The sequence below is a fragment of the Cyprinodon tularosa genome, unplaced genomic scaffold (genome assembly GCF_016077235.1).
Source record: "Cyprinodon tularosa strain WSP-4 unplaced genomic scaffold, ASM1607723v1 ctg71, whole genome shotgun sequence".
NCBI classification, from domain to species: Eukaryota; Metazoa; Chordata; class Actinopteri; order Cyprinodontiformes; family Cyprinodontidae; genus Cyprinodon; species Cyprinodon tularosa.
In genome coordinates this window covers 3341090-3361723 of record NW_024039463.1, presented here as the reverse complement: position 1 = coordinate 3361723, position 20634 = coordinate 3341090, and the positions used below count along the sequence as shown (strand labels likewise).

The following is a 20634-nucleotide window of genomic DNA, read 5'->3' as shown; positions in this document are numbered from 1 at the left end:
AGCAAGGCTGAACACAAACTCCAGACAATCTCTGTACCCCTGTGCACAGTATTAACCAATAACAATGAGAGACCAGCACTGCCATGCTTGAATAGGGAAGCGTAAAGCATGTCTGAGTGGAGTTAGGATCTTTGTGTGTCCATGTAGATGCCCCATTATGAAAGTTAACAGGATGTATTGCTATTGCTGGTGTGTTTCAGGGCGGTGACGGAGAGCATTAACCAGCTGATAACGCTCTGCACACAGCAAGCAGCCGGACAAAAAGAGTGTGACAACGCCTTGAGGGAGCTGGAGGTAGCTATCCTTAGATTAATTTCACCACACACAGACAAAACACATTATTTTGGATCCACATTTGTTATCATGTATATATGTACATGCCACTCGAACTATGTTTTTTATCTTTATGTATTTTTTTTCATTTAAAGCTTTTAAATGCCCATTGATATCTTATTCTGTCCTCTATCACCAAGGGCACTGTTCCCACTGCTATCTGCAACTTTGCTACATAGCAAATCATGCAAAGCCTTCATTTTTTTCCTAACCTTTGGGCTTAAGGATAAATGGAGTAGAAATTGCGGTCTCTGCAATTATTTTATAGCATTCTTTATTAAGGGGTCCCTTCTCAAGGATCCTAAGTGTGAGTTATTCTTGTGCCAACCAGGAAGCTTATATCTGTGCTTCCATTTAACTTTATTGATGCTTTGTACCAATGAGAATTACCATTTTTTTTGCCAAAAAATCTTTCATCTAAAAGCATAAGAAATTTGACCTTGCTCCACACAGAATATTTTTTGTGATTATATATGTATTTTACATTTTTACGTTTTACAAAACATATTTTATTATATTTTTTGTCCACGCTACTAGTTTCATTATAAATCATGTTAACCTTATCCTCCTCCAAGTATTTATAAAACTCTGTGTGGGTTGAACAGAGTGACGCTGAGATGTTAAGGTGTTTTTTGATTTGTTTGGAGGTTATTTTAGATTACCAAATAAACCCAATTGTTTATGTCATTGCACGGTCATCCATGAATTAATATAGTAGAAACATGCGTCTTTAGGCAACTGCATGTTGGAGTGTGGTAGCTTTTTTCAAAACCCTTTTCTTATTTTTTCTTTTTTTCTATGTACTTCAATTCGTTAATCTTTGGATCAAAGTTTCTTTTTATTGTGATTTTTTTTTTTTTTTACATCTGGTGTTGGAAGCTGTCTAGTTAAAATGATTTTAATATATTTTCATGCACATTTGACATGCATAACCATTGCAATTATTGCGAGTTGTTTTGTTTTTGTTTTTTGTTTTTTTACATGCAGGAGCAGTTTATTAATGTTTTAAAATCTGAAATAATACTTGAGATACTTTTGCAAGTCCTAGCTGAGTTGAAAAAGAAGTGCCAGGGATAGAGAGCAGGAGCAATGAGAAGAGAGAGGAAGAGGAAAAACAAGACGTTTCTTCCATCATTCATAATAAGCAATGTGAGATCTTTAAGAAACAAGTTAAAATACCTTGAAAATGCAATGTTGTGCGTTTTACTAAAACGTGCCTGCAGGATCATATCCCCCAATCCAGTGTCTCTGCCAGGCTTTCTGACCATAGAAGCAGATAGAGATTTTAAAAAAGCTGTAAAACTTAAGAGAGTTGGGTTGGCAGTGCTTGTAAAGAACAGATGGTGTCATCCAGGATTTTTGATTTCTGAAGATCAGATATTTAGCTGTTGGCATTTAGTTTTGCTCGCTGAGCATCATCTTCAGTAGATTTTTAAACAACAACAGACTGTTTTCAGTCAAACAGTTCTCAAGATCCCACACAGGACAGACCACTATAGAAGATCTTTCTTGCCTATAGCTATCAACATATACAACTTGGAATAAAAAAAAAAAAAGTTACTACAGCATTTCATTTCCCCTTGGGATTAAGAAAGTTTTTTCTAATTAAATCATAAGTGAATTTTGAGTTTCCCTAGAAAAGCTTTTTACCAATATTTCTGTATGATATCATTAAATCATCTTTATAAAGTGCCTAAGATTACATGTTTCTTCAGCTGAGACTATATGGATTTCATTTAAATTCATTTAAATTCATTAAACATAGCTGTGGGAAGAAGGTATGTAACAAAGGTCATGTTAGGATACACAAAGGCAATGTTGGATTTTGTAGAGAGGGCTTTGTCCTCTTTCGTCACTGGTTCCTCTTGTAGTCTTTTTTTTTTATCTGCTCACTCTCATAGCGTTGTTGAAGATTACCAGTAAGTGTGCTTGCACTGATTGAACCTTCAATACTTCAAAGTATTATACCTGCTCTAGCCTGCTTGGTTTAACGATATTTTTACACTATTACCTAACTGAACATTAATTTTAACAACAGTAAAATTTAATTGAAGGCACCAATTGATATGATTCATCTTTAAAGCATCATCCAATCCATGTTATTTATATTGAATGGCTTTTTGATATGTGAATTAACTGCATGATAGATTTACTGTGGCACTAAAGGAGAAATGTTTATTGATGTGTTCACAGTTGTTGAAGTTATTAACATCTCCATCTGTGAACAGGCTGTCAGGGGTCTCCTAGGCAACCCCAACGAGCCAGTAAATGAACTCTCCTACTTTGAATGCATCGAAAGCGTCATGGAGAACTCGAAGGTACGGGTGTTCAAAATGATTCATACTGTTGTGTACTTTAATTGTCAAACAGCTTAATGTTTGTGTGCATTTTCTTTATTTTCAATGCACCCCAGGTTCTGGGAGAGTCAATGGCAGGCATTTCTCAGCACTGTAAGACAGGTGATGTTTTAGCCTTTGGGGAGAGTGTGAGTTTGGCATCCAAAGCTCTGTGTGGGCTAACCGAGGCTGCTGCACAGGTGAGATCACAGCACACTTTGATTTCAGAATTTTTTCTCTTTTCAGTGTAATAACTTTCACACAACTAACCAGACTGCTTTATATTGTAAAAGAAAAAAATATTCATAGCCAAACTACATGAAAAGAATATGAAACATCGTAACAGTTTTTCCAAAACTCTAAGTTGATACGATTAAGGGACTACTTTTTAACCATTTAGACTCATGCAGGTTAAATAAAGTTTTTCCAAAGATTTTACAGGATTCTACCCAACAAGCTATGAAATAGCATCCTTGTTGCCTTTTCAAGGAGAAAATGTTTTGTTGACATTTTCTTCTATTCTAGATAAACCCCCAAGTTATATTTAACAATCAATCAAATATTTAACAACGCAATCAATCATCAGTTTAAACCAGCTTTTTATTACTATTTGAGATATTATTATTGTTGCTCTCTGAAATATAATGTAAGCTGGAAACATACAGTATGATCAGAACTTAGAAGAACAGTCTTTTGTTGAGCCTGATTGCAGTGAATAATGACCGCAGACGGTGGCTGAATTGACAAAATATTGTACATTAAATTTGAAATTAGAAGGGAACATAAGTCAGTCTAAAACAAAAACACTTATACTAAATGGATGAGTCAGCAATCAAACCATACCTAGGTATCACAGTTAATGTATTACTTTTATTAAAAGGAATTTATTTCAGGTAATTTGACAAGTTTAAAACGTTTTGATGTAAATCGCTTTGAAGCTTGTTTTTTCAAAGGTATCCTTCCTTAACACACTTATTTTTTCTTTGCTAGTAACAAAAAAAAGCTTCTACCAGCTTGCCATCAGTTGAGAGTTCTTAAGACATATAAAGAGCCAAAACATTAATAGTCTAAACCAGAGGTCTTCAATGACCCCCAAACCGATGGCGAGATGGTGCGGGGACCACCTCATTTTATATATATTGTATGTTATATCAAACTGGTCCTGTAGTCACTTTATTTAATATGGAGTAAGGGATTATTAAAGTATTTCTGATTCTGATTCCTTGTAGATGGGAGAGGTGTTGTGAAAAAGCTCATTTGTGTTGCTGAATGTGCACATTGATGATTGAAAGACATCTTCTGCCTCCATTTATCTGTTTACTACAGCGTGTTGAATTCATGTTAATGTGTATTTAAAGACATTTCAATAAGTGGAAAACATTGCAGTGGGAAATATAAAACTTTCATGACCCTCATGCAGTACCACTGTGGACCCCCTAGGGGTCGCGGACCCCCTGTTGAAGACCTCTGGTCTAAACTCAACATCAGTTTATTCAATTTACCAGTAAACATTAACACAATACACACACTAAATATGAGATATTTTATCTAATAAAAACATCTGGAGGTCATTAATCCAGAGAGTGACACATTGATTTGTTGACTTGAAGTTACATTGCCAAAGTTCTAATTCCAATTTGCCAAAAAAGTTTAAAATACACTAAATAGAAACAAACATCCATAATTCAAGTAAAATGGAAGAAAAAGAAAACGTCTTAAAATTAACAGACATGCGCAAGGACTGAGGAGAATCACAGGTTTAATCTGTTCAACACACCAGTCTGTACACAGCCTGCCACAGATAGAGCCAAACAACCAGGGCAGTATTGATATTTTCCACCAGGCAATGATTGCAAATTTTAAACAGGGCATTAGGGTCTTACAACACTGGTCGTGTGACGGTCCTTTTAAATGCCATTAAGTGACATGGGTCGCATAAATTTGAATGTTGGTCAAATTTTGTAGCTTAGATGGGTAGGCTCTAACATTTTATTTATTTTGTCTTATCTTTTGCTGGTTAAATCCTCAATAAACTGACACGTTAGATAACTTCCTTTTTTTTATCAATTCTTTAGGCCTCTTACCTTGTAGCTGTTTCCGATCCTAATAGTCACTCTGGTCATGAGGGGCTGGTGGATCCGATTCAGTTCGCCAGAGCCCATCAAGCCATACAGACTGCTTGTCAAAATTTAGTGGATCCAGCCAGCAGTCCGTCACAGGTAAGATGCTACATCTTAATCTATAAGACAATACATAAATATTTCCTATCGTATAAATATAACTTCTTGACTTCCTGTTGTGAGATATGTGTGATTACATTGCATAAAATTGTTAGAATACCTGAACCTTAACTTTTCTTACAGCAAAAGATACACTCTTTCAAAGGTTCTGAATTTTTTTCTTCACTCAACATTTATTTGGGTTATATTGCCTTTGCACAACACTTAGCCATTTAATTGCTGACATTTCAGGTTTGTCTTTTTGTATTGTAATGTTGTGCTTTGAAAACTTGTGCTGTAAACATTAATGTACATGTTACCATTAGATGATCGGCTGTTAAACACAACACCAACAATGTAGAAAATTAACCTGACTGTCAAACTTTCTAACTCATTAAATCCATGTTATGGTTTGATTCAAGCCTAAAATTAGAACAAGAATCTCAAGTGTTTAACTTGTTGGTGAATTTCTACTTTTTTTTTTTTAACAAGACCCTATTTATATATTTATTATGATTTTTAAAAATGAGTCACAATAATGCATTAGTCTCCTTATGGGTTTACTGTGAAGGCTGGTCATGAGGTTGGACTTTGTTTTGCACTGGCTGTTTTTTCTTTTCTTTTCTATTTTTTTTTTTTTTTTGTATTTTAATTTTAATAATCTGACCCTGTCAAATGTGGGACACTGCTTTATTCATGGGGCACAGATTCAGAAGTAGTAAAAAAAATCTGCAACGATCAGAATCTGCTTACCCTGCATAGTTGGAGCCTCATACACACTGCAGTCAGTGTGACATGGAAAAAAATTGGATGCAACCGGTGTGTCCCTTTCTTCAGACCTTACTCCTAAAGACCACACACATTCACACAGACACACATGTTGTGTCACACAATTCTTGTTGGGTCTTTCAATGATTTCTATTCATATTTCATAAATTTCTATGGCCTTACCCAGACCCTTAACCTAACATTTATCAACGCATACCTAAACCTAACCTAAACTCATTTCACACCTTCTTCCAGGGTGGGAATTTCCAGTTCCTGAGGGCCGGTATCCTTCAACTTTTAGTTGTGTCCCTGGTGCAACACCCCTCAATCAAGTAACTACATAAATAAGTGCACTAGATAAATAAATGACTGCATACAGATGAAGTAATTCAGCAATTTGATTCAGATATGTTGAACCAAGGACACATCTAAAAGCTGCAGGAAGCTCAACCTAAGGAACTGGAATTGCCCACCCATGCCTTAGTTCTAAACCTAACCCCCACTCCAATAAGATTACTTCTCCTCATAGGGACATGTATCTATAAGTCCTCATAATGTAGCCTATTACTGGGAAATTGCTACCATGAGGTAACCAGGACTGTAGGCAAAAGACTTGAGAACTGGCTTGGACTTCCTCCCTAAAGACTTGGTACCAATATCAATGAGACCAACATGTGCACAGGCAAACAACTTGTTTTAGTAGTAGTGTTATGTATTATGTGTATAAATGGACTCTCATTTGATTTGAATGTTTTGTGGCTATACTGTATTGTTAGTGTATTTTGCTCTGCTTCAGAATACCTACAGTTCTAAACATACTTGATGCTTCCTGTCTCTGTGTCTGAAAGGTCTTGTCTGCAGCAACAATTGTTGCCAAGCACACCTCAGCTCTGTGTAATGCCTGCCGTCTAGCTTCCTCTAAAACTTCCAACCCTGTGGCTAGAAGGCAGTTTGTCCAGTCAGCTAAAGAGGTGGCCAACACTACAGCCAACCTTGTCAAAACCATCAAGGTCAACTCCCCAACTGATCAAAACGTTGAGTGTAAATTTGTTACAGATCTTTTTTTTTTTTTTTGCTTGTCTGTGGTTGGTCAAAGGAGATGGTGCAGATGTGTATGTATAATTCAGTTAATTTTAATAATCTGATCAACTTGGAGAGATGTTTTCATGCTTAATTTTCTCTTTTCAGGCATTAGATGGAGATTTTTCTGAGGACAATAGAAACAGATGCCGTGTTGCTACAGCTCCACTGCTTGAGGCTGTAGAAAACCTATCAACCTTTGCTAACAACCCTGATTTTGCAAGCATCCCAGCTCAGATCAGTAATGAGGTATTTATGCGTTGTAATGACCATTTGTTTTTATTGTGTTGTTTTAATGGTTGTACAGCACATGCGGCAGATAAAATTAAATACAAACTGAATAAATTTTTTCATGAAATTTTGTATTGATTTTGTATGTTTAAGCGTTAAACATCTTCCTATATACCAACCCTTCACAATACTTTAGAATTTGACCTGATTGTGCATTTATCTTTTTTCTATTAACATCACAGTAAAGTGTATGATCAGTTTCAGTCTTTAGTAACACAGTGCTTGAACAGTGCTCTGAACGTTTTATGGCTGTAATCTATTGTAGGGCAGTGTTTTACAGTGCTTGCTCTTACTACAGCTGCTGTAATCTTCAGCTTGTTAATCTAATTGTCAAGAGAGATTTTGGCTCATATCATAAAGACTAAAGGTGTTAGTCCCCATGTCTGTGTAAAGCTGCCTTTCTAATCTCATCCCTCTTTTTGATTCCACAATTGATCTCTTTACAGTAGCCAGAGAATACTAACAACTCTGTCCAACCAAAACAGCTCGCTGCTGGCTGTTCAGCTGCTACCTGGGCTGTATTTTTTACCAGCTCTAATCTTTTCATGTCTCCAGGGCTCAGTGGCACAGGAGCCTATTGTGCGCTCGGCTCGCTCCATGCTCGATAGCTCTACTTACCTTATAGAGACGGCACGGTCACTCGTCCTAAACCCTAAAGACCCCCCCACGTGGTCGATCCTGGCAGGCCACTCCAGGACAGTTTCTGACTCGATTAAAAGTCTCATCACATCAATCAGGTTGGTTACAACCTGCTCAATGTCATGTCTTTTTTCAGCATCATTACCCTGGATCCATAATTTCAGATGTGAACTGATGAGCTAGAGTAAACACTTTTATGTACACTTGCTTGTTTCCCTTTGTAGTAAATTGCAAGTCTAAGTGTATAGTAGCTAATATCTCGTCTGCATTGCGGAAATTAGTTAAAAGCAGTAAATTGTGTGCAAAGCAGAGCTGAAACAGATTTCACTTTGTGCTGGTCCACCCATATCAAAAGTGCAATATACTCAGTGCAACAAAACCATAGGTTACCTACTTAGAAGAGCACTTGAAGAGTGCAGACCTCTGCCAAGCAGCAAATTTTGCCCCGTATTGTGCCTTACATTTATAGCTAAATATTTCTTCTGGACTTTTTTGAGCCTGATGCTGAAGCTGTCAATAGTCACTGTTGCCACTCTCTGGTTTAGAGGGGAACTACTTGTTTTCACAAATAATGTTAAAAGAATCCTTTTAAAATGCCTGCATCCAGAGTATTATATGTATCATCACCAAAATGTTATGGAATGTTCTTTCAACTGAGCTTAACTTTTGATTAAAATGTTATCAAAATCTGTTCATCACTTTTCAAGTTATCCTGTAAACAGACAGAAAGAAAGACAAACAAACACAGACACAAATTCCACTAAAAGCATAACCTCCATGGTGAAGGTACTGTAATAAGATCGTTTTTCATTGCAGGAATTATTATTTTTTTCATCATTGCAGGATGAAAAATCAGGGCACATTTCCATTAACATGTTTCTTGTATGAGTGTACACTGGTTACCTGTCAGCCTCTCTGTGATGAATTAAACCTGATTCCGTTCCTCGTAGGAAAAGCTTGATTATAGAATAAACAAAATGGGTTAATCAGTAAGCTTATGTCGTCATGGAAGAAGGAAGTAGATTTCCTTTGTATGTTTTGGAGGGGGGTCCATGAGCATTACACAGTATGCACAAGCCTAAAATAAATCCAAGCAGTGCTGTTATAAAGTAGTGCATAGTTTTCGTTCCGTGCTGTGTCAGTAAAGGTGGACATCTGTCTCTGTGGTTGCATGTGCTAATAAGGTTGACACATCTAGAGACGCAGCCAGAGAGATAGAGTTTCCCATCCAAGCTGTTGATCACTGCAGTTTTTGCAGTATTACCATGTAGGTCCGCTTTCACTGTTTCATAGCTAAACTTTTCTAAACAGATTCATCCCTGACTTTTTTTTTCTGAGGACCCTCGCATAACAGCTGGATTTATATTGAGTTTAAATAGCACATATTTGACCTCTGGCTACTAATAAGATCACATCACATGATAATTGTAGTCATTTTTATTTGTGACGGTAAGAATAAAGGGGACTTAATATTACGGCACACCATGGTTAAGGCTTTAGGTTTTAAATTTTTTCTTTCCTTTCAATGTTATGCACTACTTCATGTTGATCATTTACTTAAAATTCTAGTAAAATACATGCAGTCACGATTTGACAAAATGTGAATATGTTCAATGTGTAGGAAAAATCTTTTACTGGACACAACAATCAACTCTTTACTTTTAAATAAAAATATATTTATAAATCTTTATTTCTGGTGACAGGGACAAAGCACCAGGGCAGAGGGAGTGTGATTACTCTATTGATAACATCAATAAATGTATCCGTGACATTGAGCAAGCCTCCCTGGCTGCGGTTGGGCAGACACTGCCTTGCAGAGATGATATCTCCATGGAGGTGAGTGCACGTAACCCATCAACTGTACCTTGTTTAAAAGAAATAACTGGGTATCTGTAAGCCTTTCTGTTGTTGCTTAAGCTCTAATTATCTGCTGGTGTGACTCAACAGGCACTCCAGGAGCAGCTGACATCCTCTGTGCAGGAGATCGGTCATCTGATTGATCCTGTCTCCACAGCAGCCCGAGGGGAAGCCGCCCAGCTGGGACACAAGGTGCTCTTTTCTGACCGTGTATCACTTTATCCATTTTGGATTCAGAACAAAAGACAATTTTGTCTGGGCTTTTTTCTGTATCTGGTGCTTAAATCCTTTTATTTTCTTACAAATCTCTTAAACACATTCTTGCAGGTGACTCAACTGGCCAGTTACTTCGATCCACTTATTGTGGCATCAGTGGGCTTAGCCTCGAAGCTGCAAGACCACCAACAGCAGATGACCATTCTGGATCAGACTAAAACCTTGTCGGAATCTGCCCTTCAGATGCTCTACGCTGCTAAAGAAGGCGGGGGAAACCCTAAGGTACATAGTTGTTTTTAAGGTTCTTGTGCTCTTAACAGCTATGCTTTTTAGTTTAAAGCATAATCTGTCTAGATTGTAAAATTTAAAAGAGATCATATAAAGTTTCTACAACCTTGTGTTTTGCGGATGAGCGGTATAGCTCAGGCACAACATTTAATGTATTGTGTTTTACAATTGGATGTACTACAGCCTTACATTTTGAGAGTTTTATGGTAGAACATCTACGCGAGTACCCCACTGACTTCTCTTTTGAATGAACCACAACTCTCATTGTTAATTAGCCATCCGTTTCTCCCCAGGCATCCCACACTCATGATGCCATCTCAGAGGCAGCACAGCTGATGAAGGAGGCGGTGGACGACATCATGGTAACCTTGAACGAGGCAGCAAGTGAGGTTGGCATGGTTGGAGGCATGGTGGAATCCATTGCTGAGTCCATTGGCAGGGTAAGCAAGGGTCTCTTTTGCTCAAAACAATGTATGTTTTGTGTTCCTGTTTTTTATATGGCTGTTTGAGGTTAACCAAGATGTTGTTTTTATTTGTTCAATACAAATATTCTTTGAATTTTAGTTTTTGAGTCTAAAGTTCTTTTCAAAGTTGAAGGAAAATGAAGAAATTGGCCATCAGATGTAGTTACCTGTTTGATCAATCCAAGCCACCTACCAGATATATTGTTTCAGTAATCAGACTCAGAAAAGGGAATCTAATATATAAGCTCATTTAAGTTAATTTTTTTATTTTATTCTAACTTATATTGGCTTACAGCTGATGAGAATTGGATTATACAATGCAACATTTCAAAATACAACTTGGAATGTCGACCTACACCATGGGGAAGGCTGCTGACTTCATAGTTGTCAGATTATAAGTAGACAGTTTCTTTAGTAGTGACCATTTGGATCTGACCGTCTTTCTTGAGGGTGTCAGTGACTGGATGTTATGTTAAGTAATTTCTATAAAAAATTGGGTAAAAGGTAAAGGGGTGTTCGAAAGAGGTACTTAGGAAACAGGGATAACGGAGACAAATGCCATTTTAAGTTGAAGAATCATCTATGAGCTGTGAATCAGTCAGGGCTTCAAAAGCGAACATTACCCAGATTTATCCAGGAAATTGTCTATGCAGTAATACTCCTTTCACACTGGCAGAAAAACCCACTTGAACTCAGGAACAATTGGCTTTTAGTGGCAGTGGGAATAGCTCACTGACGCATGTCTACCTGGGTCAAACGACTCGGCAAGCTACCCATGTTAAATCCGCCTCGACTCTGATCGACATGCTGTGAAAACACCAGACCCAGGTTGAACCGCTAAATTACGCAACACCATTGAATGCAACGTCAACACACCATGCCAGTCTCTTCTGATCTAACAAGCCAAAACAACTCTGTTTACATTAGGTAAATATGGCGCAAACACTGGTGAGAGTTATTCGGAGGAACAAAAGAGCGAAATAATAAAGAATACTGACTACGCTCTGGCTCCCCACCATGTTGCGAACCATTATTTACTTTCCTGATTTTCGTTGCATTGTCAATATCATTAATGCTCTCCCAGCGTGAGGCCCTCATCAGACACGCAGTGGTGGGGGAAAGTGGCCATGCAGCTCACCAGCAGGGAGTCAGACTCGGCTTTTCCGGTCAAATGGGAAAAGAGCCGATTGTTAGCGGATCATACCGGTTTTGAAAACCCCAGGTTTTCAGTGGGAAACCGCCTTAAGTGTCTAATTCATCATGTAAATTTCCATTTGGAAATACAGACATGTTCCACAGGTAGATTGTTTTATCAAAACCTAAATTTGGCCTATTTTTACATGTAAACTATAATCACCAAATTCAACAGACAAAAATGTTTGCAATAAAGCTGTGTGAGATGAGTTTCATTTTTTTTTTTTATCAAATGACTGCAATGGAGTAATTTTTCATCTGCAATCTGATTTTTTAAGAAACACATGTACACTTTAACAGTCGACTTCATGAGGACATCTTTCATCTCTTATTTTTTAAACGCAATTTAACATTTTATACCACTGCAGTGCAGATAATCATAGTATGTTTGAAAGAAATCTTAAAGGGATCTAGAAAACAATATCACAAGAAACTTTTTCTTGGGAGACGGGATTTCGGGCAGAAATCTGTTGACGCGACGCCAACTACAAGATCACTTTGCTGGCAAATAAATGCAAACCAGTGTAATCAGAGCTCTGTAAAACACAGGATTGTTTTAACATAATGAAACACAATGTTACCAGAGGCATTTAATGAGGCATTTTTTTCTCAATCAGCAAACCTGAGGGCAAAGAAAACAGACTGCATTTTTTCTACATCAATGAAATAACAGAAAATAAAAAGCCCTTTCCACACACAAAGGAAAATATTAAAGGACACCATCAGGGTGACTGTAAGTGAAGTTGTTTCCCCTTTTGTAGGTAAAAATAGTCAGTGAGATATTATAGTACATAAACAATATGGTGAAGGACTAAACTATGTTTTTAATACATGTACGATAAGACAATATTTGATGGGGAGTGGCAGCCTAGTGGTTAGGGCATAGGGCTTGGAATCCTGAAGTTGGGAGTTCAAAACCCGCTCCCACAGACTGCCCCTCTGGCTCTCTGAGCAAGACCCTTCACTCCCAATTGCTTCCCGGGGGCCCCACGATGCAACCTATTCTCATTATGAGTGCGTATGAAATCATACGAAATGTTATGCACCGTAAATTCGTAAGTTTTGGACATTTTTTTCGTGGTATGCGCATGCACATTTGACGCACCATTCACGGATATAGAATATAGATTACAATTAGCCCTAACCCTGACCCTAACCCTAGGATATAAAACAGCAAGCAACGTAGTTAGAGACATGAATAAGTGATTATTGCACCCATTTTTACGTCCGTCCGCGGATCTGCCTTTTTTTTTCTTTCTGCCAGCGCATGCGCACTGATGTGGTTTTTTGAGGAAAAACGTCCAAAACGTACGAAATAGTGTGCATAACTTTTCGTACGATTTCATACGCACTGATAATGAGAATATGTTGCACGATGGCAGCCCTCTGTTCTCCAAGGAGATGGGTTAAATGCAGAAGTAAATTTCCCAAATTTGTGATCAATAAGATTCGATTAATATTTGCTGTCTGTGCTAACATATTACTTTCAATGCAGTTTTTATTTCCCAACCTGCTCATTATTGCTTAACTAATGCACATTTTTTTTCAAACAAAATATAAACAAACACCGTAATTATGTCAAATAAAAAAAAGGAAGAATTCTTGTGACCTTTATTAAAATGTACAACCATTACCTCCTGTTGATTACTGTTGTAAATAGTTACTTTTTTAAGACTACTTTTTCATTTTTGGGAATATAAGTTACTGTGTTTAAGCACTTAAATATTTTTAGGTAAGTGTGTCTGAAGTGTATATCCCCCCGTGAACAACATTTAGTCTTTTATTAGATGTCCTTTTTTTTGTTATTACAGTTTATAATGCCTACCTAATGCAAAATCCTCAGAAAGTTGATAAAGGATGAAATAATTGGGTATTTGGATTTGCCCAAAGTATCTATATTTGTTTCAAAAGGAAAAGTCACAATTGCTGATTGGTCAGCTGCTGTCAAGCCTCCAGGATTGATTGACAGGTGGCGTCACGTCAACTTGCCAGAAGAGTGACTGAGGTGTTTGCCTTGGATAAATGCTTTCATGTGAAATGTTCTAAATTGGTGTCTTTCTCTCCACTGGTGATGTTAGCTAAGACTCCTCCTGCAGGAGGACATGTTGATATGTTGACAGTGTGGTTAATAATTGATAATGAACTGCACATATGCAGAGAAGTGGATCGGATATTTTCCAATTAATTTGTTTTCTTGTAAAAGCCATATTTAATGAGAAACTGTAAAATAAATGAACCCTGTTATTATCTCATATGCTTCCTTAGCCTTATTTATTTATAAACAGACTGAACCACCTGCTGTTTTTCTCTTTTCAGAGGAAGACTAACATGGGCAAAGAGAATGTATTTACTTATGACAATCCCAGCTGTGGACATGACAGTTTAATGAAATGTTTTCAAATTAATAAGATATTTAAAAGATACCATCATAACTGGGAATTTAATTAGCAGCATAAGTTCTTGCATAATTGTTATTACTTAGTATAAAAATATGCAGTATCCCTAAATTTAATGGTAATAAGTTCTGACTTTAACAGCTTGATGAAGGAACTCCCCCTGAGCCTGAGGGATCTTTTGTTGACTACCAAACCACCATGGTGAAGTTCTCAAAGGCCATCGCCATCACTGCCCAGGAAATGGTTGGTACAATATCTACCACAGCATTAAACCATCAAGCTGTAGACTTAAGAATCAGCTTTTTTCATCACCTTTGTGCACACAAATATGGAATGTGCTTTTGGCTCCAATTTCCTCTCTGTATATATTGAATATATTTATTTTCAGAGTATCTGGAGAAAACATAATTTATTTTTTGTTTTATTTAATCTTGGTTTAACCAGATGACCAAGTCTGTGACCTGTCCTGAGGAGCTGGGTGGCCTTGCCTCTCAGGTAACCGTGGACTATGCACAGCTTGCACACCAAGGACGTCTTGCAGCAGCCACTGCAGAGCCAGAGGAGGTAAGTTTGAAGCCATCATAAAAGATGTGATGAGATATCAAATATTTTAAACCTGTTTGCAACTTGGATTTACATATATGCATTTTTATCTCATTTTAACGGATTCCTCATACACTTATTAGAGTATATTTTCTCTATTCTTCGATGTCCTTCACAAACTTCTTCAACAATAGATTCAACAGAAAAGTGTCCCCTCCAGCATTCCTCTCTCAGTGCCCACTTGCTGCTCACTTAAAGCTTTTCTGACTTATCCCGAGGATAGCTGTGTGTGCAAATATACAAGTAATAAGCACACAGCTCTTATCGTATCCTGTATATAACAAGCTGCTTGAAACCCTGCTGGTTGCTATAGTGACAGTGCTCTAAAAGCCTATAGTGATGCTTGTAATGAAGTACCACCCACCCATGAATAACAGTCAGGAAATTAAAGGTGTAGTGCCAACATTTATTCTTTGAGGGGGCTTGAAATGTTTCATTTCCCACCTTTCAGTAAGAGATCCAAGCTGGAAGGGTGATTATTATTCTAGCATAGCAACTTAAACAAAAAGGGAGATTCTGTGTGAAAGCAAGCTGCTTTGTGCTTTTAGGTTGCTTTCCAGATTAAGACACGGGTGCAAGAACTAGGCCATGGATGTATTTATCTGGTCCAGAAGGCCGGAGCCTTGCAGCTCAGCCCGACTGACAGCTTTTCCAAGCGTGAGCTCATTGAGTGTGCCCGAGCAGTCACAGAGAAGGTAAGCAGCAAAGAAGTTAAAAACTGCTCAACAATTCCTTGACTGTTTTTAAATGATTTAACCATCATTACATGTTTTCTTCTAAATCTAAGTATAACATAAAATTAGTATATTTCTGGTTTGATAAATAGTGTACGAAACTGTCTACATCGCATTCTTCTGAAACTTTTTGTGTTTTGAGAGATAAAAATATGCGAACAATGTAAATTACCATACTGACCCCAATATAGGATGACCCTAATTATAAGACTATTTCAATAAAATATTTTTTGTTGAATTGCTAAAAATTTTATTTAAATAATATTGCATTGAAATATTTTTGCAATTAAACAGTTAAAAGTAAAAATGGTAATGACATATTTAATTGAAATCTTGCAAACTTCAACTCAAATGCAATCTGAACTTTGCAAAGAGAACGTCTCAAAAACCTGTATGAGGCTTTTCCTCACAGACGTCCTCTGCCTCGCTGCACTCGCTGTCACTCCTACCCTCACTGTGCCGCTCTGCAATTTTTTGATAAGAATTTCTTGTGCTGTTCGCATTTTTCCATTCTTTTTGAACATAACATCTTCTAACATTGCAATGCCTCCGCTGCGTTGACTGTGTTTATTTTACAATTGGCATCATAACTCCGCCTCAGATGTCTGTAAACTTGTCTGACTTTTGCTCCTCTCCATTCTGGGGAGTGACTATTTGCAACATCCTTGTCACTTCTCTGTTGTGATTAAAATTTTAAAAAATAACTCCATCCACACTGAGGTCACTGGCTTTACAAAAATCATGCGCCCTCTGCTGTTGCGTTTGTGTAGCGACCAAAGACAACTGTCGGCCTGTAAAATTGGTTAGACACTGATTATATGACGACCCCACATTTTCGCTTGATTTTTAACTAAAAAAAATGTTGTGTTATATTCGGGCCAATATGGTACTTAACTTTTTCCTGCTTACATGCAACATGCTTTCTGTACAATTCGAGGAGGAAAAAAAAAAGGCAATGAGGGGAAAATAAGAAAAAATAAAATAAAATGGCTCCAATAGCTTGAAATAATGTAGACAGCCTTAAAATTATTTGTTTTTATTGGAGATTAGTCATCTTTTTTAAAAGACATACCCACCTAGAAAATAAACCTGGAAAAAAGTTTAACTGACATTGATGTCTTGTCCGTCATTGTCATCCAAACATTAGATGCATCCCTGCTCCAATAAACCAAGTCAAATTACTTTCTCAGGATGTTAGCAAGTTTTCAGAGGCCTGGTAATGAGCTGTTTGCTTAATTCTGGTGTGCTGTGAATAAATGTTAAGGTTACAGGATGATGGGTTTTTAAGACTGAAGTTGGACAACCCTGAACTTAAGAGAAAATTTGCAGAGAAGGTACGAAAGATGGAGGGTTTATAGTAGTAAAGCAGGCCTGCTATTTATGGAGGCTACAGTTCTTGAAGCAACTATCCTAGTGTGCATCCAGAAAGAATTCACAGTTCTGCACTTTTTTCACATGTGGTGATCCATCCATCCATTTTCAAACACGCTTAATCCCAAGTGGGGCCGCGAGGGCTGCTGGTGCCTATCTCCAGCTAAGCAGAATTTTAGGGAAGCCAAATAACTCTCTTTCCTCAAAGTTCCACACACTTCATATGTTTGCTAGAAATGTAAGACTGAAAAGGGAATGTTATGGTCCGACATCACTGTAATTCCAGGTATATAACAAAATACACAGAACAATGCCTAGATCAGAGGAAAAACATCAGTCCAGAACTAAATATCTAAGCACCTAAGAGGCGTTGTGGACAAAAAGTTATCTTAGGCCCCGTCCATACAAAGTCAAACCCTGGCCTAAACGCACAAATTTTTCACCAAACCAGCCTCTCTAATCATACGAAAACGGCGTTTCGGGGTCTGAAAACGATCTTTTTTTTATTAAGCCTTCAGAGTGGGAAGATTTTGAAACGCCGTTTTCGCGTTTCCATCTTTAAGGTCTGACCGCATTTTTTTTTTTTACACGCATGCGTCATAGCGTCGCCTCTAAACACGCATGCGCGACACAGTATCACAACAACAATGGCGCTGTACTGTGTTGAATGGTTGCTGCTCATGCTGCTCACCCTGCTGTCGGGCTTACAACAGAATCTTCTTCTTCTGGAATATCTCCAGGAAGAACAGAGCAATATCGACGACATAGTTCATCACCTGAATTTGACTGAACCATGAAAATGGACCCGCAGGGCCATTTTCCGGTTTTCCGGTTTGGTTGTTGTATAAATATTACTGCGCATGTCCAACACTTCGTTGCCTGTTTTCGCCTATTTTTGCTTTGGCACCACAGCGTTTTCATGCATTCCTGTGGTCGATCACATTTATTTTACGTCTCTGTCTTTACGACAAACGTTTTGGAAAATATTAGCGTTTCGTGTTCGTTTTGACTTCGTGTGGACGGGGCCTTAGTTTTCAAGCATGATGTAGGATACTAATAGGCTATTGCAAGAGTCAAACACATGCCTTTTTTGGATGTAACAAGCGATCTTTGCAGGATCTGTATTTCTAGTACTGAAGTCATACCATATCCACTGCGATGCCTTCATGGGTCAGAGAAAGTAGAGCACTACTTCTCCTTCAGTTTTCACCACACTTTCACAAATGCCTTTCCAAAATTAGAAATGGAGAGTCATGAAACCTGCGTTGACTAAACTACTATTGACACTCACAATGCAAGACTTGTATAATAGTTTTCATCCATTTCCAGATCTGCAATCTTTCTTGATCATTTCTGTCCAATGTTAGCAAGGTCCTCAAATGTGACCTTGTTTCTAAGTTGTAGTTTACAAAAAAGAAAAATTATTTTAGTACAGACCAAGAAAACAGACTAAAGGAGTTTCCTGTTGTGAGTACACAGTACACAGAATTATAGCACTGATGTTTGTTCTCCATAACATGTAACCACCTTTACCCTCCACCTTCTGGGCCACTTCATCCATTGCACTGAGATCTTCAAACAGCTCACCCATATGACACCATAGACGCTGTCTGCACTGGGATTCATCTGTGAAGACAACACCTCTCGAAAGTGTAGATGTCATTGAAAATTAGCACTTTCCCATTCAAATCAGTTTCAATGAGTTGCAGTCAGGACAATACCCTGATGAAGACAACGAGCATGCAGAGACTGAGATGTTTCTGAGAGCTTATGCAGAAGTTCCTTTGTTATGCAAAGCAATTGTTATAGCAGCTGTCAGTATTGCCAATTTTCAAACAGTCTAGTTGAAGATGCCGTCAGCCTTGGCTAAGTGTGGCTACAGTGGTCTGCAGTTCTACCACCAATTCTCTGAAACATCTTAAAAGACGGCTTATGGTAGAAAGAGGAAGGTCTAGTTCATGGTTAATAGCTCTGGTGGGCATTTTAGCATTCACAATATAAGAAACTTGAAACACCTGTGCCATTGTGCTGTTTGACGAAACCAAATGTTTTACAATGCCATTTTATTCAGGACAGCCTAAGGCACACCTGTGAAATAATCATGCTGTCTAATCAGCATTTGGATATGCCACACCTGTGAGGCAGATGCATTATCTAAGCAAAGAAGAAGGGCTTGCAGAATATACTGTATATTCAAACAGATCTATGAACAATATTTGAGAAAGAAAGGTATTTTATCTGCATAAAAAGAGTCCAACATCTTTGGTTTGAACAAAACCGTCTTGTATTTGTGGTTGTCTTCAGTGTGTATTGTGATGGTTTAATTGGTTTCACATTGATGAAACAGGAAAGCTAATATAATTTGTCTAAGTATTAATTTTATACTGCAAATTTAGTGTTTAAAGAATGGTGAAGCTTTTTTATACAGTGTCTAAAAAATCTAGGATTATGCAAACTGCACTCTCCAGTTACTGCCGGCAGCTGTTCTTCCTTACCGATGAAGCTCAGCAAACATGGCTCCAACACAGGTGAAGTCATAACACATGTCAGCAGTGCTTAAGGCTGTCATTTCTAAAACAGAGAAAACACAGGTCATAAAGTGCTTTCTTTCTCTGAAAAGGATTTTCTTACCATTTTTGATAAAATTTTATTTATTCCTGTAGGGAAGCTTGTATACAGTATATATTTCATTCAGTGTATCTTCCTCTCTTGTTCATCTGCTTTACTCATTTGTGTGACAGAAAAACAAATGATCCAGATATGTCCACAATGGATCCCTATTATCAAATGAATAATCAAGATCATTTTACACAGGAAAAAAAAAAGGGAAAACGCCATCCTGTATTTGGATTAGCTCCATTCAATGGGAGAAATTTATTCTAAGAAAGTTCCTCAAGAAATAAGGATGGAATCTTAAGTCACCTAAAGCATTAACATATTGAACATTTTAAGGGATAGTAAATTTATTTTACCAAGGTAAGCAATTCATGAAGGTTTGTAATGGTATGCTATGTCACCTGCCAGCATAACTGTATTTAGCAAAGAAATCCATTGAATGATAATTCATTTTGCTTTAGAGTAACTATTTCAGAAGCTGTTTTCCTTAAGTCCTGAATGCACAAGAAGGACTTTACAAGGAGACTAAGATAGAAATGGAAGAACTTATGTCAAGTTATTTGATCATCAGTATTGCATCATTTGTAGGACATAATTGCAAACCATCTAAGGTCCATTGGTGTATTCTACCATAATTTTCTTTAAAAGAATTCTGCCGTTTCAAAGATCTCATGATGATGTGCATTCTAGTGCAACTTTTTGTTTACTTAATGATTGTACTCAAAGAAAAGGATAATGTTGCTTTGACTGTGTGTGACTCTATCATTGAAATAAGAAAAATACACTCAAAAGTTGTTTTACCTCTTTACTTGGGCTGCCAGAATCTGTATTTTCCCACTTCTCAGTCAATGTTCATATATTTTTCTTGGACTATTTCACATCTTTAGGTATCCTTGGTGCTATCGGCACTTCAAGCAGGAAACAAAGGAACCCAGGCCTGCATCACCGCTGCCAGCGCTGTGTCAGGAATTATTGCTGACTTGGACACCACGATAATGTTCGCCTCAGCTGGAACGCTGAACCCTGAGAACGAAGAAACATTTGCTGATCACAGGTGCTTTTAACCTCAATGAAAACAGTATAAGCCGTCGGAAAAATTGGGGCTGAATTAAACAAACATTCTGTAGAGAGGTACTTGAGATGTTAAAGCTGTTGGTGAGAAAAGAAGCAGCTGTGTTTTATATTGTTGGTGCTTTATAATGACTATAGAGCAGATTGTCACACAATGT

At 37.6% G+C, this 20634-nt stretch overlaps 1 protein-coding gene across 2 annotated transcripts in view; it reads left to right on the top strand.

The window, feature by feature from the left end:
* Positions 1-20634, top strand: part of tln2b (talin 2b) — a 138493-nt gene that overhangs the window by 95014 nt on the left and 22845 nt on the right. For both annotated transcript variants that reach the window (XM_038268820.1, XM_038268819.1), the window contains exons 31-45: positions 201-294; positions 2562-2651; positions 2747-2869; positions 4745-4888; positions 6505-6690; positions 6845-6985; positions 7583-7764; positions 9370-9502; positions 9614-9715; positions 9851-10021; positions 10321-10467; positions 14223-14324; positions 14526-14645; positions 15233-15379; positions 20293-20459. In XM_038268820.1, the coding sequence (XP_038124748.1) occupies positions 201-294; positions 2562-2651; positions 2747-2869; positions 4745-4888; positions 6505-6690; positions 6845-6985; positions 7583-7764; positions 9370-9502; positions 9614-9715; positions 9851-10021; positions 10321-10467; positions 14223-14324; positions 14526-14645; positions 15233-15379; positions 20293-20459 (2049 nt within the window). The remainder of the gene's footprint in view (positions 1-200; positions 295-2561; positions 2652-2746; positions 2870-4744; positions 4889-6504; positions 6691-6844; positions 6986-7582; positions 7765-9369; positions 9503-9613; positions 9716-9850; positions 10022-10320; positions 10468-14222; positions 14325-14525; positions 14646-15232; positions 15380-20292; positions 20460-20634) is intronic.